Raw genomic sequence first — 23,970 nt, 5'->3', positions numbered from 1 at the left:
ATTATGCAGTGTTTGATAGAACAACTCTGAAGTGGAAAGATTTCACTCAAGAAAGCCAATCTAGTGTAATTTGGGGGCTGGCCAAGTGGATTTTATTTCTTCCCAATTTTTATTTACTTTCATTGTGGGAATACACGTACGGTTCTTAGCTCAGTTCCTGGCCCATAGTAAACGCTCAATAAATGTTTGCGCTTGTGAATATTTTCATTCTGTTTGCCAGAATATTTCAGTTCATTTTTTAAATCTCTAATAGCAGCTCATATGTTTTTGTTTGAAATAATTAAATCTCCAAGTATTTACAGTCTCACAGAATTAAAAGAAAAGTAAACTCTGAATAAATTTTAATAAAATGTGTTTCCCAGGAGCTAGTAAAATAATTTAAATTCATTTCATAGTCATCTCTGAATTAAAACTCTTCTCATTTATCATCCATTTCACTTAATGATAAAAGAATGCAAAACCACATGAGGGAAATATTTGACACAACAGGAATAAAATGCTTATTGTCTGTTTAAAGCACTTCAACACTTTGTACTATTTTTAAAATTCTAGATTCATCCAAAAGTTTTATGCTCCAAAGTGCAATGAATTAGCATAAAGAGTCATTGAACTGTAGAAACTGTTATGCCACAAGTTCAGGATACCTTCTAAGTGTGTGTATTTCAATATTTAAATTATTGTTGAATATTATTTTTACAGGTACAGACCTACATAAAATGAAGAGTGTGTGGTTTAAGTCTGATGATATGTCAGTCTTTTTTGTTTTTTTTAAACTGGCATCAAGGGTGCTTGCCCTAAAGTGTTGTGTTTTTAAAATTCTTAACAAGTGTTTTCCTACTTGATTCTTAACTCATGACTGCTTATTAACACCACACTCTTGTAGTGTTGAAAATCAGTCCCACTAGGTCTCGTTTTTGCTGCCTTCGTTAAGACTCAACAAGAGAATTGCTGTTATTTAATAAATGGATTTGTTCATTGTTGCTAATGTGACAGCAGGAATTTGAAGCCATCTAATTTCTGAGCTGGTTCTGTTAATTCAATAATGGCTTCACACTGCCAACCGATGACTGCTAAGTCACTGAAGTTAACATAGAGGTTTTGGAGAAACTTCTGTTCCAATGATACATGAAAATATAAGCATATTTTTCACCATCTGGATAATCGGTATGCCTTCTGTTCATTAGGCTTATGCAATTGAACTTTGAGAGATTACTACTTAACATGATACCTGCAAAACAAAGTTTGCAAAACAGATATAAGCAACTTGTGAACTATTATTTTTTTCTCTGTGATTAGTCTATCAAATTATAGTTAATTCTCAGCCCCTACACTTACATAGGTTTTATAGATTTTTTTTGTATCCTGCCTTAAATTACTCATTAGCACCTCCAAAGTAGGGTGGTGTGACAGAGGGAAATATTAAATACATACAAACATACAGACAGTTTAAAAATTCGTGGAATAGGGCTTCCCTGGTGGCGCACTGGTTGAGAGTCCGCCTGTCGATGCAGGGGACGCGGGTTCGTGCCCCGGTCCGGGAGGATCCCACATGCCGCGGAGCGGCTGGGCCCATGAGCCATGGCCGCTGAGCCTGCGCGTCCAGAGCCTGTGCTCTGCAACGGGAGAGGCCACAGCAGTGAGAGGCCCGTGTACCGAAAAAAAAAAAAAATTCATGGAATAAAATTTAAGACAGAAAGGGATTTTTGAAGATCCTCCAACCCAGTATTTTCCCTTCAGCCCACTCCCCTGTCTTACAGATGAGGAGACTGAAGGTCAAGAGGTTAAGGAGTGTGTGCAGGAGCACATAGCCAACAGAGGTGGCAAATTGCAGTGTGACCTGGAACACATATTTCCTAGTCCTGTTGGGGACTCCTTCCAGAAGAAGCTAGAACAGTGGAAAACTTTATTCTCCCACAGTTTACTATGGCATAGAATGACTTGCCCAAGGAAAGCATGCCTAGCCAATTCCAAAGGTTTTGAAAGTAGGTGGGTGGTAGGAGAAACTGTTATTGGAGCCGGTCCACAGTGGGAACCTAAGGACAGACCAATGGCAATGCTCCAACACATTGTTTAGAATGCTGGGAATTAGCTGGGAGATTCATTTTTTTAAGTAACATCTATAAATTGGTTCAACTGTTCTTTTAAAGTCATGGAGAAAATAGCTCCTTTTCTTCAAACATTCTCAAACGTAGATCCATCTATCACATTTGCTTCACAAATCCATGAGATAGCTCAACAAGAACGTTGTATTTCTTCCACCAAGTGTATTAGAAAAGTAAATTATCATATAGGTCATTTTAAGTCATCCCTTCCCTGATTATTGCCTACTTAAAGAACAATTGAATTATATAGTTGAAATTTGCTAAGAGAGTAGACCTTAAATGTTCCCAGGCCCACAAAAGAGGAAGGAGGAGGAGGAAAACATGAGGTGATGGATGTGTTAATTAACTGGATGGGGGGAATCCTTTCACATTGTAAACGTATGTCAAATCACCATGATGTACACTTTAAATATCTTACAAATTTATATGTCTATTATACCTCAAGCTGAAAAAAGAACAACTGAAACTTGACTCAATCATACCTTGGAATTTCTCTAAGAAATATTTAGTTTATAAGTCCCCAAATTGGCATAGTTAACCTTGCAGCCTAGAAATTGTATATTAAAAAAAATTTTTTTAATCTCAACATGATAAAGTCAGTTTAAGGCCTTATTAGGCAATTGTGTTTCAAAATAATTTATCTGTTTCCATCTGATTTAATATGATGAACTTAGTACGTATATCTGCCTCAGATCTCCTTCCTGCTGGACTTTTTCTGTATCATTGCATTGTCCACACTGCTGCCCCATTTGCTGTTTTAAATCACAAACCTGGTGGTCCATTCTTTTGTTTAAAACACTTTAGGGATTTGTTTGTATCGTAGACTCTACAAGAAGTTTCTTTTCAAGCTACGGATTTAATAATTTGGTCATAGAATCAAGTAGTGACTTGGGGTTGAAATTCCAGCTCTACCATTTACTAAGCTAAGCAAGTTAAGTAATATTTTTGGCCTTATCTGAAAAATGTATATAAAAGTAGTACATATTTTTGAGTGTCATAATGAGAAGTAAATAAGACAGTACATTTGAGTGTTTAGCCTAGTGTTCAGCATATAGAAAAATTTCAATAAGTATTAGCTATCACTATTTTTTAGTATCATAGAAATAAAATTCTAAGTATACATACATGGTTCCAGCCTGCTATTAGTTCTGCATCTTCCATTTCCTCCATTTTTTTCCTCCCCCCTTGAAACACACATACACACTCTTCATTCTAGCTTTACAACCCAATTTTAGCCTGAAACATGCCAGGCTTTTTCATGCCTCTGTCTTTGTATGGGCTATGCTGGCTGCCTGGATTGCCACCCAGCCCATTGTTCTTCTCATTCCTTACATCTCTCAAGATTCAGCTCCTGTATCTCTTGTGACGTGGTGTTTCCAAGGCTTCTCACTTACAGAATTTATTGTACTCATTTGTAGTTATCTCTTTACCACTCATCTGCTTCCTTAAATCATAAGCTCTTTGAGGACAAGGACTTTATTTTTGCTCTCTATATTCAGCACAATGCTAGGAGCATTGTTAACACTCAGTAGTTATGTTGAAGGAATGAATACTTGCATGAATTATTAAGGTTGCTTTGCCGTCCAGTACAGGCAGCTATCCGCTTTTCATAACTGAATTTTAGCAATTGCTCCTCTAGTCTACACGAGGATAACCATCCCTCCTCACTACATTTTTAGTTTCCCTCTGGAGTATCAAGAAAGTTATTTCACTTGATTCATGGTTGCCATCTGGTGGAAGAAAAGGGTAACTACAGGTTCATGCTTAACTAAAACCATACAGAATTTAAGATGATTACTGTTCCTTAACATGAAATTTCCACTGTTTCATGTTGGTTTCCAGAAACAGAGAGTCAAGAAAAACTCCCTGGTATTGTTCTTTCATTCTTGTACATTTGTTTTCTTAATATTTTAAGAAGTTGGTCAATCACAAATAATGTTTTCAAAAATTAATTGGGCAAATAAGATGTATGGAACTAAATATTGATTATATGTTCCAGTATGTAATAGAATAACACTGGAAAGTTTGATAATTCTTGTTTATAAAAATATTTAAACTATGACTTTAGGAACTTTCCAGACTCTAACTGCTTTTCTAACTGCTTTAGGTCATATAGAGAATAGTGAAAACTAGTAGCACAGATACTAGAGCAAATTGTCCGTCCAGTGTGTACAGCTCTAACTTCTGAGATTGCAAACGGTTTTTTTCTTATAAAATGGAGAAAAATATAGTTAGAAATTTAAGTGATTTAAAGTAAACTGATTATCTAAAATTTGGATATTGAATTTTTAAAATGTTTCTGTGACACTGAAGTCTTTTGATTCATTTATTCACCAAGCATTTGAGTGCCTACCTAATGCCTGATATTGTACAAAATGCTAAAGAACCAGAGATGAAAGATGTATTTTCAATTTTGGCTCAATTAATGAATATTTGGGTAAGAATGTAAAGCTATATAACTTTTCATAAGACAAATCATACCAACACCATTTAGATTTTCATAAGAGTCCTTTATGTTGGTTGACCCAACCATTTGCATTATAAACATCACAGATATAAAGATACCAGTTTTAGGGACTTCACTGGTGGCGCAGTGGTTAAGAATCCACCTGCCAATGCAGGGGACACGGGTTCGATCCCTGGTCCGGGAAGATCCCACATGCCGCAGAGCAACTAAGCCCATGTGCCATAACTACTTAGCCTGTGCTCTAGAGCCTGTGAGCCACAACTACTGAGCCCGTGAGCCACAACTACTGAAGCCCATGCACCTAGAGCCCGTGCTTCGCAACAAGAGAGTCTACCACAATGAGAAGCCTGTGCACCACAACAAAGAGTAGCCCCCGCTCGCCGCAAATAGAGAATGACCCCGCACAGCAGCGAAGACCCAACGCAGCCTAAATAAATAGATTAAATAACTTTATATAAAAAAAAAAGATACCAGTTTTATTCATGCCTTTTTTTTTTTTTTTTTTGCGGTACGCGGGCCTCTCACTGTTGTGGCCTCTCCCGTTGCAGAGCACAGGCTGCGGACGCGCAGGCTCAGCGGCCATGGCTCACGCGCCCAGCCGCTCCGCGGCATGTGGGATCTTCCCGGACCGGGGCACGAACCCGTGTCCCCTGCATCAGCAGGCAGACTCTCAACCACTGCGCCACCAGGGAAGCCCATTCATGCCATTTTGATGGGTTTTCTTGGAGTATATGAATCTAAAAGGAAGTTCTTTATGATTTCTAATAAAAAGTATAGATATACATTCAATATTCACATTGCTGACTTTTTATATTCCACTTATCTGATGGATAGACCTTATTTTTCCATTTCAGCTATCTGGAGCACTATAATGGACCAGGAGGTTAACAAAAAAGGACTAAGGGGAAACATCACAAAGCCCATGCACCTCTCTCCAATAAGAAAGTTAAACATTTTCCAAGTCTTTAGGGTAGATAATTGTGCCTAAGTAGCCACTTAGAAGCAGCATTATCTGCCTATGGAAGGAGAACCCAGAGCTTCTTACAGTAACCAGGGTGATTTGGTGTAGGAATCAACTTCATATGCAGGAGACATGCACGTTACAACCCTCCCTTCATGTTCCAAAAATGGCCTTAAATCAACCCCCCAAATGCTGAATTTTCTTCCACGCATTCTCTTTGAAAAACTGCAGAAGTATGTGTTTCAATTTAGAAACATTTCCGTCAAAAGAGGTTAAAATAATTTTTCATCATTTAGAGTAGTAAAGTTGAGTTAACTGGGACATTCACTTATGTGGAAGTCTTCATTCCCTGATGGCGCTTGTTAAATGAGGTATTACGGAATTGAGCTATCATTTATAGAACTTTCATTTGAAAAATTACATAGGACACACACATATATATCCAAATTTAATTTTCTCTTTAACTGAAGAACCAAAAAAAGGGCCCTGAGAATTTATCTAGTTCTTTGGAAGGGTACCATTAAAGTATTAAGTTAAAATGTGTTATATATAGAATTTTGTTTCATACATCTCTCGAAAGAATGATTTCAGAGCTGGCAACTCAATTTATAAATAGCTATCCAAAGCAAAAATGGCCAGCCACCTGTCTTCTAACATTCTAGTAACCTTCACTATTTAATTGCCTGAATGTGGACATACGATTTGTGTTAGAAAAGAAAGCTTCGTTTGTTGAGTGGGTGTCATAAGTCATGTTGACTTATTTAATGACTTCTTTATCCTAGGGCATTCAGATCAGTATGTTTTGAAGAAGAATCACAGGTACTATCTTGGGGAATAAAAGGAAATTAATAATTGAGTATTGTGAACGGCAAAGTTTATACTTTTTCTTGTCTAACGATTTCCATACTGATTTATGACATTTGGAAATTGCTTGTTGCAACAGTAAATCTCGAGGTGGGTCTCCCTTGGATATGGACCTAAAGACAGGACACTGTTCCATAGCAGATGGCTTTTGCTTGCCATTTCAGAGACAGCAGCCCTCGCTAAGCAGTTCATTATTTTCTAAGGTTGAAGCAGCTGTGGGTTACCATAATTATGAATTTATTATATCCCTGCCAATCTACTGTGAATCCTAATTCAAACTTTACATGTCTCTTTGGAACCTTATTCATTTTCTCCTGACAAACGACAGTTTGGAGAATCCAAAGTTGCTAAAGTTAGTTTTTTATGGGGCATCACCAGTTGCCCATTGTTTTTAGAATGCCTAATGACCTTTAAATTTTTAATGTTACATCAAGTTCAAGCAGCCACTCTTTATATTGTGTGGCTATATTTTTATCCACTCATTTCTTCTGAGGATTGCCACAGGACTGCAATGTCCAAGACTCTCCTTGCCTTCTTAGATTGTGTGGTCAAGTGGAAAGCAATAGAATGCTTAAGAAATCTCTCTGGGGTGTTAAGAGTTTTCAATCACTTTGTTGGGTTTACATAGCGAATTGTATGTACTTAGGTTTTAGAACTGATCAAATTGTTTTGTGATTATCCGTTTAGTCATTTCTGTAGCTAGATTGTGAGCTCTTTCAAGGTGACAACTCTGTACAACTTTTAGTACACCTGAAACCCAACATAGTGCTCAATACGTGAGGGCAAATAATAAATGCAAGCTAAACAACGTCAATTGTATACACACACACACACACATGTCTGCTAATTTTGCTTTAGTTTGGCAATTCATCTATACCAGGGTTTGGTAAACTTTCTGTAAGGAGCCCTACAGTAAATATTTTAGGCTTTGTGTACCATACAGACTCTATCTCACTGCTCAGTGCTTCCGTTGAAGTTCAGAAGCAGCCATAGACAATATGTGAACGATTGGGTGGGGTCATGTTCAAATAAAACTTTATTCACAAAAACAGGTGTTTTTTACTGTAGTTGGCCACCCTGGATTTAGACCAAGGCTCATGAACAGGTTTCATCTCCTACGCTAACTTTGGTTGATGGGTTGCTGCCTGGAATACTGTATTGAGAAGGATTCTCAGGGTGGGTCTGGGCTTAATGGCCCATGAGGGCAGAGACATGTTGACTTGTGCCCACCATTTATTCCTAGCGGCTAGCACAGTGCCTGACACATAGTAGACACTCAAGTATTAATGGAAAGGATTAGTTCTAGCCCATGACTGCACGCCTGCTCGTACTGCTGTCGTCTTTTGGAGGTGAAGCAGGACTTGGGAAAGGGTATATTTTTCTCTGAACTATTTGCCCATTCAGATTTTAAAATGTGTCGTTTTATATTTACACAAGCAGGTGCATTCACTGCTGAGATTATAGCTTTTCCACACAATTAGGTATCCCATTTTTCTCTTGCTAAAATAAGATACCCTTTCAAACTCTGTATGCAAAGTTATGCAACACTGCTGGGAATGCTGATTTGCTTTCCTCTCTGCTGCATTTTGCTTCTCTTATCCAGGCTTCACAATTCCACCCGCCGTCCCCGGCAGAGGTCAGCTTAGTGCTCTGATCATGCGTGCGCTCGGTCAAGAGGAAATCACTGTGTTTTCAAGGTGCTTTGCCACAGGTCATCCTGTGGCCTGTTTCACACAGCTTCCTGATATTTGCTTGATTGCCCACAAGCTGTTGGAAAAGGGTTCCAGGTCCTCCTGGTATCAGAAGTACTCAAGGTCAGTTAGGTTGCTTTAGGGAGGGCTCACCCTTTCAGAGGCTGAGCAGATTGGCAATTTGATACCGTAAAAAAAGTCTGTGGCACTGCGGGTAGACAGGCCGTGTGGGAATGTCGCTGTGCACAGTCAAGGTTGTTACAAGAATTAAAAATGTTTACTTGCCAAACTGAGTCCTGGGGGATGCAGAGGGCTGTCATTGTGGAGAGTCTGGTACAACTCTGGATGTACATCAGAATTTGTGGTCTAGCTTTGTAAGAACACATGTGCCTAGATGTTATAAAATCAGAACTCAAAGGGGTAGAAACCGTGGGTTTCACCCTTCAGTGAGCTTGTTGAAATGCAGCACAAGTTTAAAAAGCAGATTCTAGGGTCCTACCTGAAAAATTGTGATTTACTAACTATGGAGCAGGACCCATATTCTGCGTTTTTAAGACACCCCTCCCCACCTCCCAGGTGCTTCGGAAGCGGTTGGAGTACCACCCTTGAGAAATACTGACCAAGTCTAACCACATTATTTTGTAGGAAAAACTACAGCCCTGTACCTAGTGCCCTTTTCATGCTTGGATCTAATAAGACTTCAAGGTGATCCGGTTCATGAACTTCATACCTGGGTTCCTAAAATGGGACACTAGATACTTTGTGTGTGTTTCTGGGAAGAGGATCCATTGCTCTCGTCAGATTTTCATTTAGGTTCGAAATTATACATAAATTACAAGAAACACTTTCTTGGTTTGAGATAAACTCTGCCTCTGCCTAAACCAGCCGTCCTGTTTCTATGGTATTAAACAAGATTTGGTGCCCAAGAAATATAAAATAGTATGACAACTATATGCCTTATGGCAAATGTCAGAGTGATAGAAAGAATCACAGGGGGGCCTGGTCCTTTTTTCTTTTATGTTTGTGGCTATATAGAATGATCCCTCACAGGGTTTTACGCCTAGTTTTAAAGCACCCCCTCTCCATCATTTTCTTCCAGCATGCCTGCACTGGGCTAGATATTAGGGAAACCGTCGTATGTGAAAAAACTTTTGTCCTACCTGCTAGTTGCTCATAAATTAGTGATGAGGCAAATAGATGACTAGATGGAGACACTATGAATGAAGTGGTAGAGAGCTGTAGTAGAGGTCTGATGAAGGGCAGTGCTGTGGCAGCTCTAGTGAGGCAGCAATAGCTTTTGTTCTGGAAGATACGTTTGCAACATAAGCGATGACTCCTATCCGTACAGGAGTAGTTTTAAAACAATGTGCCACTGAGATTGGTCATGTTGTTTGACTTCATTCATTCATTTATGTAAAAACATATATTGTGCACCTTTAACATAAAAGGCACTGTGAAGGCTCCTTAAGATGTAATATTTAGAATATATTAAAGTTACTCCATTTTTAGTTTCAATGTTATAAATTAATTAACATAGAAAGTACAGTGTTGTGATCAGTTGCCTCATATCCTGTCTGGAAAGGGGTATAATATAAATTTAGTAAGTGAAAAAAAAAAAGCAATATGCGGTAGATGGCTACCGAATGCATTCTTTATTGGCCTACGTGTGAGATGCAACAAATTACATTTTCCTTCTCAGGTTAACCTCAAAATAGTTTTGATGGTTGGTCTTGCGGGTAGAGCCAGTGGTGGTGAAGACTAAATAAAACTTTCAGGCAGTACAGATTTTTGTGTTTTCCTCTATACAGGGTTAAATTTCTGAGTAGACAACATTTGTCTTTCCTGACTTTACTTGCCAACTTTACACCTTATTCCCAGGGATTTCTCTGGGTGCTTTCCTGCTTCTCATTCCCCCTCCCTGTGTGTAAAAATCAACATGTCCACACTAAGACTGACCATTTCTTGATGTATTACTCTTCCTTAAAATATTTGCCTTTTGGGAAGGGGAAGAACTGGCATAAACCAGAGATTGCAAGCTGTAATGTTAGAATTTCAGGGCTCAAAGCCAAAAGGGAAAATGATTTGGGGGCAGGGATCCTTCTTGGGTTCCTCAAATCACACTACGTTAGACCAGATTCCTGGACAGAAAGATGGACCCTTTTCCAGACCCCCACTGCACATACAAGGAGCCTAAATCTCATACTGGTTTTGAAGGCACTTTTTTAAAAAAATTAATTAATTAATTTATGGCTCTGTTGGGTCTTCGTTGCTGCGCGTGGGCTTTCTCTAATTGCCGGGAGTGGGGGCTATTCTTCATTGCGGTGCGTGCGCTTCTCTTGTTGCAGAGCATGGGCTCTAAGCGCGCGGGCTTCAGTACTTGTGGCTCGTGGGCTCGGTAGTTGTGGCGCATGGGCTCAGTAGTTGTTGCACATAGGCTTAGTTGCTCCGTGGCATGTGGGATCTTCCTGGACCAGGGTTCGAACCCATGTCCCCTGCATTGGCAGGCAGATTCTTAACCACTGAGCCACCAGGGAAGTCCCTTGAAGGCAGTTCTTAAAGCCATGTCATATTGGGGACATCAACCCAACTGGCATTGGCCTTGTGGTTCCCTACCGTCGTGGCTACACCTGCTCTCTGAACGTGCTCCCTAAAGAGCCTGATAGGAAGCTATGGGCAGGAGTCAAGTGAGGCCCAGGAGGGGTTCTCTGGCCCTGTTGCCAGCTAGGAGCTTTTGGCTGACTCCCTGAGGGACTGCTCTATGGTCATAGCTACAGAGTCCTTTTTGATTAATAATTCATGTGTGTTTTATAATTCGTTATAACAGTTGGTCCCATTGGCTTCCTGAATCCCCAAGGACATTTTTAGTTAGCGTTATGCATGGAACTTTCTAGAATACATTTGTATAGCGCTCATGGAAGTTAAATTTTTGTCAAGCTTTATAGCCCAACATTCAGAAATGGAAGGGAATTTTATCAGTAATTAATTTCCTTTCAAATAGGGAATATTTTTCTTTCTGTAAACAAACGTTTTTCTTCTAATGATCTCAAGTGTATAGAATGTGAAACAATATCTTACTTCTTTTTGTAACTGCTGAAGACAAAGGAACTCACCTATCACACAAATTTAACAAGACCACTCTGCCTGCGTGCTGCTTGTTTTCTCGACAGGTTTAAGAAAAACTCTACTGGTTGGCAGTTTTTAAAGTTGCCATCTCTCAGGAGAACTTAGGTGTGTGTATGTGCTTTAAAATAAAAGAAAAAGAAAAAAGAAGGACCGTGGAACTAATATAGTATGGCCTGTTCCCCCTGACTCTCTGGAATATGTGTGGTAACTGAGGGCCAAAGAATTTATTAATCATCACTTTAGTAGTAGTAGTAGCGAAATAACCTCAACTTTTCTTTAGACTGTAAAAATATAAATCTTTAATCCCTTAGAGTTTGAATGTAGATTTCACCAAGATAATAAGAAAATGGACCACATGGCTAAACAGTATTTGATACTGCCGTACTGCGAGTATATATATAGATATAGATATAGATATAGATATATAGATATATAGATATATCGATATATATATATAGATATATATATAGATATAGATATATAGATATATAGATAGATATAGATATAGATATATATGAGGCCTCCATCTGCTGTCAGGGAAGCCATCATTCAAGAAGTGGAGTTTTAATTATATTTTTATGCTATAGCATGCTTGGTGCTACCATGTGAATATGCCTCAGATTACATATGGATCAGATGACTGATAGAGTTATTAAAGGTTTGTCCCTTGAGGAATCCCGGAGGAATTGTCCTGAACCTATAACTTAGCGGTCGTCGTCTTAGTGTTTAAACTAAATGAAAACTTCACTCTCCGTATTAAGTAGGTTAGGGTATATGGCTCCGAGTCCCTAGCATGCTGAGTGTCACGCCCTCTGTGGTGGTCATTTTGCCACACAGCTGACTAGCATTTGCACGTCCACAGCTTTGGTTCTCCAGAGCAATCTCAGATCTCCATAAGCATAGGATAGCATTGACACACTTCAGGTTTAAGTCTGAGAGTTTTTCCTGATGCCATGTGTCTCGAAGGAATCAAATTTGCCTTCTTGAGACAGAATTATGAATTCAGGAGTGCAAGATCATCCTCTCAAAGAGGTTTTTCTTATTTAAATAACCCCTCCAGGTTAGAAGTGGCAAAGACTAAAAATGGAAAGAAATGACACTCTTGGCAGGCGAGAGAAAAGAACAACTCCCTTGCCTCTGTCCTTTTGCTGGTGGGCAAGGGCGCTCGCTCTGACTTTGTTTTGAAGTGCCTGGAGCCAAAGAGCAGTTGTCAAAAGTTAATGGTATGTTACCCTAAGGAAGATGGATGCCAAGGTGGACCTAAGTAAATTCACGTGCCGTCCATGCTGGCTGCTGTCAACTCAGCACATGTGCACTCACCTCCCTTCAAGGGCAGGGCAACCTTGTCTGCGATAAAAATATTACCTCCTCCTCTCTTCTGTCTTCCTGTGGCACGAATTTTGAATGATCTGCTTTATGATCTCTCTTTTATCTCCTGAATACCTAGCGACCATCCCTGAGGTACTGTTTCCTAAAATTCAGCTCTTTTCTACTCAGCATTTGCAGAATTGATTTCCCACCTAACCTCCCTTGTGTGTCTTCCTCATTGTCAAAATCTGCTTCTCCTCAGAGGGTCACTGATCAGATGCTCTTGGAGCCAGATATAGCACCTTATCGTGTGTGGCATCAATGTTAAATTTAGCCTTAGCATGGGTCCCAGGATCAGCCCCTTTGCTTTAGTCTCCTTTTGATCCAGTCTTAGAAGCCTGTGTCCATTCATAATCGACACTCATATCAGAAGCAGCAGCACCGTGTGTTCCAAGCCAGGCATATATATTGTGTAAATATAAACTGAAAGGCGCTGCCATCAATTATTCATCCCATTCATTTCAGTGGAGCTTGAGGATGTCTCTCTGCCAAATTACTCTGTGTGTGTGTGTGTGTGTGTGTGCACATTAAATAAAATGAAGGGGGAAGGGTAATTTATAAAATCAGATAATTGGAAAGATATTAAAATCCTGAAACTTCTTATCTTGGCAAAGCACAGCCTGGACCATCCTTGAGGCAAAAGTGGGTATTTCTTCTTAAGATGCATTTTCAAGGTTTTGTAATCTTAGAATCTCATCTGTTGGTTTTTCAAATTTGCTTTGAAATTGGGTCTTTACATCAGGATCAACATTTATAACAACTCATTACAAACTTAATGATAAAATCCATTCCTTGATTTAAAAAATATCTTCTAAGTAAGAATTTATTGAGTGTAGGGGAAGCTTTCTTTCCTTTGAATACCATACCTAATTTTTTAAAATATAAAATTGTATGCTGTGTACTAGGTCTTAGACTTGGTAGTAAAATAGAACATTTGATTGAAAAGAAGGGGGCAAAAAAACCTCCTACAACTATGAAATATGCAGTACTAAATAAAAATTGTAAGGCATGTTTTCATGGTTAAGGACATCAGAAGCCTATTTTTATTTTAAATCTGTTAAAGTTAAAATGAATAGTAACTTACCCTTGGCAAAGTCCTAGAGAAAAATACTAAAAGTGATTTGAACATAGTTCTAATTTACTCCTGATCTTTCTCTAACGGAGGCTCTATTAAAATTTAATTTAATATCTTTTCTTGGAAATAACTTTTGCCTCCCTGGAACTTGTAACCAAAATCATTAGTATGATATTTTTCTTTGGAGTTCTGTAAAATAATACTTTTTCCTCCTAGAGGTTTTTCTTTTTTTAAGGGGTGGTGGATATTCCATAAAATACAGAGAGGTGAATGGTTTTCAGGCTTACAGTTAAGTGTTGAAAGTAAATTTAATACGTTTCACTGTACTCTGTTTTCCCATTGTTTTCAATAGCATCTCCATCATCTTTAGCTTCCAGTTTTGCAACACTGAAGCCATTTTATGGGTTTTTCTTTTCCATCTGTCACCAGGCTTTGCTCATGTGCTCTTTTATTCTCTTCTCAATGGCTTTATCCTAGTCTGGGGCTGCTTTACCCTGCAAGAGAAGGGACCACAGTAGGCATTGCCTTCTTTTTAAAATACAAAAATTTTTTTCTTTTCTGGTTCAAAAGCATTTGGTGATTCCTGCTCCAATCCACGACTCACTGCGTAACCAAGGATAAATTACTTAACTTCTCTGAGTCTGTTTCCTCATCTGTGAAAACCAGTAAGTGTTTTCGTGAGGGTGAAATAAGTAAACACATGTGAAGCATTCAGCACAGTGCTTGGCACATAGAAAGCGGTCAATCATTTTTCTATTTTTTTTATTTTAGAAAATTTGGAAAATGAAGAAAACTGCATAGAGAAAAAATATCACCCAAACTCTTACTAGTCTGAGATAACTAATGATTCATATTAACGTAATTCAACCATTTTCCCCTCATATGTGTCGTAAACAAACTGCTTTGTAATCTGCTCTTCATTATAAACGTTTTCCTACATTATTAGTATTCTTTCATAACATGATTTTTAATAGCTGCATTGTATTCCATTTCTTGGCTATCCCATGACATAATCAACCAATTTGTAGACAAACATTTATTATCTTGAATAATACCTTGATAAACATGTTTGCTACACAAGTCTTTATGCTCATCTTTAACTTTTTCTTAAAATAAATTCCTGGAAAGACAATTACTAGGTTACAAGTGTAAATTACTTTAAAGTTTTTGTTACTTTTTTTCATTTGCTGTCCCAAAAGTGTCCGATTTATATTCCAATCACAGTGTAGAAGGCCATTTTCCTTTCCTTCAGACTTTTTACTTGTCTCCCTGCTTTAATCTTTCTCTCTTTCAGTGCATTTTAAGCTCAACTGCAAGCACATTCTTACTCAGACAAGATTTGATAATTTATTCACTCTTTTTGATGTTTCGGTTGTTTCCTGTTACTAACTGCTACAAATCAAAGCTCCCCGGTTTAACAGGGAGTTAAAACTTCTCCACCTGCCAGCTCTCTCAGACTCCTAGTTTCATCACCTTCTTTTATGATTTCTCCCCATGAACTCACATTCACTACTTTCTAGATTGCTTTTCTTTCCTCCAGCAAAAACTTCTTACCTCGAAACTGATCCTTAAACACCGGAATGATTTCCTGATTCTTTTTCTTCTGCCCTCTTTAATTTCTCTCCCTAGAGGCCGCTCAGCACTCACAGTAGCTCATATGTTAAACAAAATTCATCTCAAGATTCATGTCTGTTTTTGTGTTAGTTTGTAAAATGTGTTTTTCCAGTGTTTCACCTGTGTGTGCTGTTTGCATGTTAAAACTGCAGGTTGATGGCAGAGGTCTGTTCTCCCAATAGTGTCAAATCTAATGTGCTTCACTCAGCAGACGCTCAATAAATTAGAATTGGCTGGCTAACATGTTTTCTTTTTAAGATGAACTGTGAAGCGTTTAGCAGCTTTTGAAATGCACTTTTTTTTTTTGCACTCTCCCTCCCTGTCCCCCACCAAACTCTTTCATATACACTGGTTACTTCTTAAAGAACATTCAACTGTTATAGTAAATAGCATTTTAGCATAATGACCTACTAGGTCAGCATTCTATCCACTAGGTTCCCAGAATTTAGATCCTCAATCATCTGCTTCTTTTATCGTTTTCATCCATTGAGTCCTTTTACAGGTATAGTATAACTCTAGCCCTTTTCTGTCTTCCAGACTGAAGTTGGCATGGGTGATATGAATGTATGCACATTCCGTAAGAAGGTGCTTTGGGCACCTTTTGTGCCCTACCTCACAAGCTTTTAGCTCATCTTTTTATTCTAGCTGTTAACCATCTTCCCAGATGTAACCGGAACTGATGAACCTGTGTCTTCCCCTTTCTGTCCTGAGGCTTCTCTGCCACCACCTGGGGTATGTTTGGGAACCTACTCAGCAGTTCAGACAAGCAAAACCTGAATGCCCAGGAGGAGTTAACACCCCTCAAGGCAACCCTTCACTCGGACACAATTCTGAGGCATTCTACATGACTGCTCAGAGAGTCCCTAGCAGAATTGAGTTCATTGCCAAATGAAGAAATAAAGGCAAGAATGGAAAAGATCAAACAATTATGGAGAGGAAGTCGTTAAATAAAGCTTCATATACAGCTTTGTATATGAAGTACATAATTTACCATGTTGGCATGTGAATGATGATTTGGGTTTCAGCCATTTACTTCCTAAAATAATGGCTCCAGTAATGATCGAAGACCAGGTGTAGTTCCATTTGCCAGTAGAAAACCAGACTTGTATGCTGTTTCTAGAATCATGAAAGGAAGTTCTGATTGCAGGCAAAGAATTATGAACTGTCCAAAAGTTTTCTCTAAAAGTTATCTCAAAGTCCCTGATTCTTGGATACAGTGAAGATATTAAGCTTCTATGGTAGAAAGTACTGAACTGGGTGCTGGGAGAACACAAGATGTGTAAGATACAGTCTTTACATCAGCCAAACTGGGGAGCTAAAATACCTGTACCTCTATAAATACTTGAAAGACTGTTGGTTGCTAGTAGGTGGGTTCACTGACAGAGTTTATAGCATTTGAGCCTACTTTGAAGGATGTGAAGGATCGGCCAAATCCATAATTTGCCTACTTTCACTCAAAGTTATTTTGAAGATACAGAATGATAACAGCATAAATTGCTCAGAAATGTATAAAGTACCGCACAAATGCAAGACACTGAAAATCATAACAAAGTACTGTTTCTGATAGTTAGGTTATAAGAATATGCAATTTAGGACTTAAACTTCTAGTAGCACTTATCATTGATTAAAGAATAGATAAGTAATCCTATATTTTAATTTTGTTTTTCACTTCATTTTTAGAATTCTAGTGAAGTTTTAAAACTTAAATTGCTATTTGTATTATCTATCACTTGTGCAATAATTCCAATCTCAGTTAATAATATGACAGCCTGTTTTTTTATTGAGATATGATATATTAGTTTCAGGTATACAGCATAATGATTCAATATTTGTATATGTTGCAAAATGATCCACCACAATAAGGTCTAGTTAACCACACATAGTTATGCATTTTTTTCCTGTGATGAAAATGTTTAAAATCTGTTCTCTTATCAACTTTTAACTAAGCAGTACAGCCTTATTAACTATAGTCAGCATGCTGTACATTATAACCCCAGGACTTATTCTTTTTTTTTGTAAGTGGGAGTTTGATATCTTTTAACCACTTTCACCCATTTTGCTCACCTCTGGCACCCACCAGTCTATTCTCTGTATCTATGAGTTTGGTTTTTGTGTTTTTGTTTTGTTTTGTTTTTATTTTCCACATATAAGCGAGATCATAAGGTATTTGTATGACATCCTGTTTTTTGGCATAGGTTTATGCTTGAACATAAGGTTTTGACTGACATTTGAATACATTTAGAGAATCACCTCAGTATAAAGGTGATTTCTTGAAATATCTTGATAGAAGCTAGTATTTTGCTAGAGTTGTTTCTTTCTATTCCTCTTAAAAAATCTTTCCCAGAGGAAAGAACTCTATACAGTAGTCCCTCAGTATCCACAGAGGATTGGTTCTTGGATACCAAAATATGAGTCACTCAAGTTGCATATTAAATGGTGTAATATTTACATATAACCTATGCATATACTTTAAATCATCTCTAGATCACTTATAATACCTAATACAATGTAAATGCTATGTAAATAGTTGTTAAATACAATGTAAATGCTATGTAAATAGTTGCTGGCATGACAAATTCACTTTTTGCTTTTGGGAACTCTCTGGTATTTATTTGGAATTTTAAAAAATTGAAGTATAGTTGACATACAGTATTATGTTAGTTTCAGGTGTACAACATAGTTATTTGACAATCAAGTACGTTACAAAATGATCACTACAGTAAATTCAGTAACCGTCTGTCACCATACAAAATTATTACAGTATTATCAACTACAATCATACCTCCGAGATATCGTGGGTTTGGTTCCAGACTGCCGCAATAAAGCAAATATTGCAATAAAGTGAGTCACGAATTTTTTGGTTTCCGATTGCGTGTAAAAGTTATTTTTACATTATAGTCTATTAAGTGTGCAATAGCATTATGTCTTAAGAAACCAATGTAATGTAACTCAATTTAAAAATACTTTATTTTTTTCATCTGCTGAGTCCACTGAGTAAGATAGTTAGGTAGTTTGTGATTGACATGTACACACTGCTATATTTAAAATGGCTAACCAGCAAGGACCTACTGTATAGCACAGGGAACTCTGCTCAATATTATGTAAGAACCTAAATGAGAAAACAATTTGAAAAAGAATAGATACATGTATATGTATAACTGAATCACTTTGCTGTACACCTGAAACTAACACAACATTGTTAATCAACTATACTCCAATATAAAATAAAAAGTTTTAAAAAAAACAATTTACAGAAACAATTTCATGGCTTAAAATGAAGACTTTCTGAAAAAAATACTTTATTGCTAAAAAATGCTAACCATTATCTTACAATGTGCGGTTGCCACAAACCTTCAACTCTTAAAAACAAACAAACAAACAAAAAAAATTGAAGCACAATAAAACAAGGGATGCCTATATATTCCTTATGCTGTGTATTACATCTCCATGATTTATTTATTTTATAACTCGAAGTTCGCACCTCTTAAACCCCTTCACCTATTTCACCCAACCTCCCACTCCCTCTCCTCTGGCAACCACCAGTTTGTTCTCTATATCCATAAGTCTGTTTCTGTGTTCTTTGGTTTGTTCGTTTGTTTTTTAGATTCCACATATAAATGAGATCACATAGTGTTTGTCTTTCTCTGCCTAATTTATTTCACTTAGCATAATACCATTTTGTTGCAAATGGCAAGATTTCATTCTTTTTTATAGATGAGTTATATTCCTTTGTACATATATATACCATACCTTCTTTTATCCATTCATGTATTACTGGACTTTTAGGTTGCTTCCATATCTTGGCTATAGTAAATAGTGCTACAGTGAACATAGGGGTGTATATATCTTTTTTGAATTAGTGGGTTTTTTTCCCTTGGGTAAATACCCAGAAGTGGAATTGCTAGATTGTTTGGTAGTTCTATTTTTAATTTTTGGAGGAACCTTCATACTGTTTTCCATAGTGGCTGCACCGATTTACATTCCCACCAACAGTGCACAAGAGTTCCCTTTTCTCCACACCCTTACCAACACTTGTTATTTGTGGTCTTTTTGATGACAGCCATTCTGACAGGTGTGAGGTGATATCTCATTGTGATTTTGATTTGCATTTCCCTGATGATTAATGACATTGAGCATCTTTTCATGTGTCAGTTGGGCATCTGTATGTCTTCTTTTGAGAAATGTGTATTCAGGTTCTCCGCCCATTTTTTTTTTTTTTTTGTGGTATGCGGGCCTCTCACTGTTGTGGCCTCTCCCGTTGCGGAGCACAGGCTCCGGATGTGCAGGCTCAGCGGCCATGGCTCACGGGCCCAGCAGCTCCGCGGCACGTGGGATCTTCCCGGACCTGGGCACGAACCCGTGTCCCCTGCATCGGCAGGCGGACTCTCAACCGCTGTGCCACCAGGGAAGCCCCTCCGCCCATTTTTTAAATGGATTTTTAAAATTTAATTGTATGACTTCTTTATATGCTTTGGATAATAACCCCTTATCAGATACACCATTTGCAAATAGCTGCTCCTGTTCATTAGGTTGCCTTTTTGTTTTGCTGTGCAAAAGCTTTTTAGTTTGATGTAGTTCCATTTGTTTATTTTTGCTTTTGTTTCCTTTGCCTAAGGGGACAGAGCCAAAAAAATATTGCTGAGATCAGTGTCAAAGAGCATATTGACTGTGTTTTCTTCTAGGAGTTTTATGGTTTCAGGCCTTAAAGTCTTTAATCCATTTTGAGTTTATTTTTGTATATGGTGTAAGAAAATGGTCCTCTTATTGAGGCCACACTGGTGTGCAGGGCTGGCCCCCAGTACAGCTGGCTGTAAGGACTGGCTACAACTGTTGCAGGTGCTCTGGTGTGCAGGGCTGACCCCTGGGGCGGGAGCCGCTTTGGGGGGATGCCAGTGCCTGCCAAGGGTGCCCGATGGGATGGGCAAGGCTGAGGGCCACGTTGGAGGAGCTCTGGTGCTGGCTGAGCGCACCTACCTGGGCTGGTGGGGCAGGGTTTCTTTCCAAATATTTTCTGTCTGCAGCTGGTTGAATCCACAGATGTGGAACCCACAGATACAGAGGGCTGACTATACATGAAGTTATGCTGTTTTAGAAATGAAATGCCAAAATTTAACTCCACTATAGTAAAAAATATAGGCCCGGTTCCAAGACCTCCACCATGATTTGAATTAAAAGAGTAAATCAGTGGACACAATAGGAAGGAAACGTGTGGTATGCTTTCAGTTATACTGAATACACCAATATTTGTTAAACGTGCATTACGGAATTATTTCCTGTACCTCATAGATATTTCCAAGGAAAAAAATTAAAGACACGTGTTACACTGAATAGCAAGGTAGTGTGAATTTTAAAAGAGTTATTCTGCAGGATGTCTCTTCATTCTCCATTGTCAGGAGAAAATTGTTATGAAACTCTAGAACTAAATATGTTGTGCTAATGTGCAGAGTCCATTTACAGTCTATGGAATAATTTTATTTGTTCTGCAGTAGCTGGCTGGCAGAGAAAATGAACAGTGTTTGGTGATATTTTAAAGTTGTAATTTCATCAGCAACCGACTTAGGGGATCCAAATGTAAGTCTGGAAATGAAGTGTTGTGTGCTATATTTGGCTACTCTGAAGACTGAAATATAACTTTTTCCACCACTTCCCAGTGAGTTTTTCCTGAGAAGTCAGTTGTCATTGTTCTGGCAAGTTTCTTTTCATCCTAAACTGTGCTAACATTTAGAAGGAAAACTACGAAGGTTCTTTACCAAAAGAACATATTTTAAAGATAATTTTTTTTAATTACAGGAATTTTTAAAAAATATTAAACTATGTAGATGTGTCTTCACCTTATTCTGGGCCCATACCCCAGAGACAATCCTGTTCAACAGTTTCTTTTATTTTAGTTTTCTAGTGATTGTGAGTATAATTTTAAACAATATATGTATGCCTTCATTTATTTATCAACCTTAGACCCTATACATATGATGGAGGACTGCACTGTAAGAAGATGCCAAAACTCTTGGCATTCTCAAGAGATATGTTTTAAGAATTTCAATTCTCCTGAGTCATACATGCTGCCGTATGACTTAATTTCTCCCTTAAAGTTCTTCTTAACTTTAACTGTGATTCTTAACTGGAAGGGAAAAGAGTGTGCTATGGCCCCAGTCCACCAGAAGAATGTATCAGAATCTTTGGGAAGGTCTTTTTCAAAGTACAGATGTCTTCCTTCCTACCTCCAAGGGAAGCTTGCTTACCTGGTTGAAAGTCAGTGTGTGTAATTTCAGATGTTACTAGTTGGGAGTACACTGTGCAGATAATGTAGAAGCAGGGGAAAGAAAGTTAAGAATAAAATATATAAAGGCCAAGATATTTAAGTGGTGAACAGTTCTTTTCAGGTTGAGGCATATTTGTTTTAGGTCTCTTCGTTTTCTGTTTCTCCTATTATTCCGTTATCAGCCCTAGCAGAGGACTTTCCATTTTGTTTACTTCACAAGAGTTCCTGCATAAGCATTAATGAGCAGAGAACAGCAAAGCAAAGCAGAGGTTTGGATGCCACAGCATAGGACGGCTTACTGCTGAGATGAGTTACTAGCTTATGCATTCTAGATTAGGGCGAGTCCGATTTATATCCAGTAAAATTACTATCACAGGGTCTTCTGGGTTCAGTGGAATAGCTGAAACTCTGAGTTCGACTCCATGAATGCCAGTCCATCATCTTTTGTACCTTTAAACCTGATAGAAAACTCTTAGAGGTCTGTAATTCTGTGTATTTGAAGATCAACCTTACTTGGTACAGTAGAGTCTAAAAATGACAACAGTGACAAGGATGTGATTGTCTCAAGGGTTGGTTCCACAGTACTTTGAGTTCTCACTACAGCACCTGAGGGGAAGTGAAAAGCCTAAGATGAGAAATACTCATGGGGTTCTCTACTTGTTTTATCTGCAGACGGCAGCTGAATATGTAAAATCTCGACTCCCAGAGGCCCTTAAACAGCATCTTCAAGACTACGAGAAAGACAAAGAAAATAGTGTTTTGTCTTACCAGACCATCCTCGAACAGCAGATTCTATCAATTGACCGAGAAATGCTAGAAAAATTGACTGTGTCCTATGATGAAGCAGGTATGTTGGTCTTTAATAGACACACACACACAATGTTTCTTCCCTGAAAAAATTTCTTTTTAGATTTTGGTTAAATTAGGTCCTTTTCTTTGGTAGAAGATGAAGGGCAGACTGGATTCAAAGTTATATAACATGGATTAACAGTAAGTTTCTTCTCTGCAGTTTTAGTATCAAAGATTTCATCAGGAGATTTCTAAAAATGGCTCTTAAATATCAAATCCCTTTAAAATTTTGGTTCTTTTCAAAATGGAATTGTTCTGGCCTTTTATCAACCATGTGCTCCTGTTGATTTAATCTTTTAAACTGTCACTTCAGTTTTGGATCCTAGCTGAAAACTTTTACATCCAATAATCCAAGAACTGTTAGTTGCCTCAAGTGTTATTTTTTAATTTCAGAGATCTTCTTTTCTAAAGAAGTACCATTTTTTTCCTGAAGTTTCAAGCTGAACTTGGCTTTCTTTTCCTTAAGCTCCTCAGATGAATCCTAGCCCTAACACCACACTGGACACTTTGGTTCACTGCCTTCCATAAGTTCATATTATCCAAAGGAGCTTATTAGTGAAGGCCTGGATAGACCTCCTTACATCACCATTTTATCTATTATGTGGTTTGTCGGCTAAAACCTCATTTTAATGAAACCAGTGCAGTATTACTTGGAATTATTAAAATCTTTAACAAAATTAGACTTATTCAGGAAAAATATCTTGATTAAAATTGTCATACCACCCCTGCCCCCCCCACCCCAGAAATGGAGAAAAAAGTATGGGAAAATAGGTTTCTAATGGTCAAACATTGGTAGTATTAATTTCCTTTTTAATACCAGGAGCTTCTGTTTTTATTTCTACAGGAAGTTGTTATTTTACATCTCATTTTCTTTCACATGATCTTAAACAGTCTCAATGCTGACGTTCTTAACATTTGATTTCAAGCTTGAATAGCAAACCGAAGAGCAGATTTTTAAAAAAATGCTGCACATGCCTAGCCACTGATGCAGTTTTTCTAGTTATTAAGCTGTCCACATTTTCATTCAGCCTTTTAACCTCTTTACATCTACTCGATAGATACCCATTTCTAGCCTCACCCAGGACATCTCTACTCTCTCTGATTCTCCTTTGCTTTATTATGTTTTCCAGACACAATGGCTCTCTTCTGCCTGTTGGGTATTTATTTATTTGGTCTCTGTATTTGTCTTGTGTTTAACATTCTTCTCTTTGGAATTCTCATTCATCTCCTCTCTCATCCCCAGTGGAGTAAAGTAAGGCTATGATCAGCCCAATCAAAATAATATTTAAATTTTCATAGCATCTCAGAGATCATAGAAGTCAAATAGTCCATCTACTTCCTGTCCCCATAATCACTTTTTAAATTTTATTGAAGTATAGTTGATTTACAATGTTGTGTTAATTTCTGCTGTACAGCAAAGTGATTCAGTTATATATATTTTATATATATATATATTCTTTTTCATATCTTTTCCATTATGGTTTATCACAGGATATTGAATATAGTTCCCAGTGCTATACAGTAGGACCCTGTTGTTTATCCATCCTATGTATAATAGTTTGCATCTGCTAATCCCAAACTCCCAATCCTTCCCTCC

At 37.9% G+C, this 23,970-nt stretch overlaps 1 protein-coding gene across 1 annotated transcript in view; it reads left to right on the top strand.

Moving 5' to 3' along the window:
• Positions 1–23,970, top strand: part of PPM1L (protein phosphatase, Mg2+/Mn2+ dependent 1L) — a 334,639-nt gene that overhangs the window by 176,806 nt on the left and 133,863 nt on the right. The window contains exon 2 of the mRNA XM_027112860.1: positions 22,197–22,371. Coding sequence (XP_026968661.1) covers positions 22,197–22,371 — 175 coding nt within the window. The remainder of the gene's footprint in view (positions 1–22,196; positions 22,372–23,970) is intronic.

The sequence above is a fragment of the Aethalodelphis obliquidens genome, unplaced genomic scaffold (assembly GCF_003676395.1).
Source record: "Aethalodelphis obliquidens isolate GAN/ISIS:26980383/991018 unplaced genomic scaffold, ASM367639v1 scaffold1, whole genome shotgun sequence".
NCBI lineage: Eukaryota > Metazoa > Chordata > Mammalia > Artiodactyla > Delphinidae > Aethalodelphis > Aethalodelphis obliquidens.
Note: the sequence above shows the minus strand (reverse complement) of the source record. Positions and strands in the feature narration are given on the sequence as shown.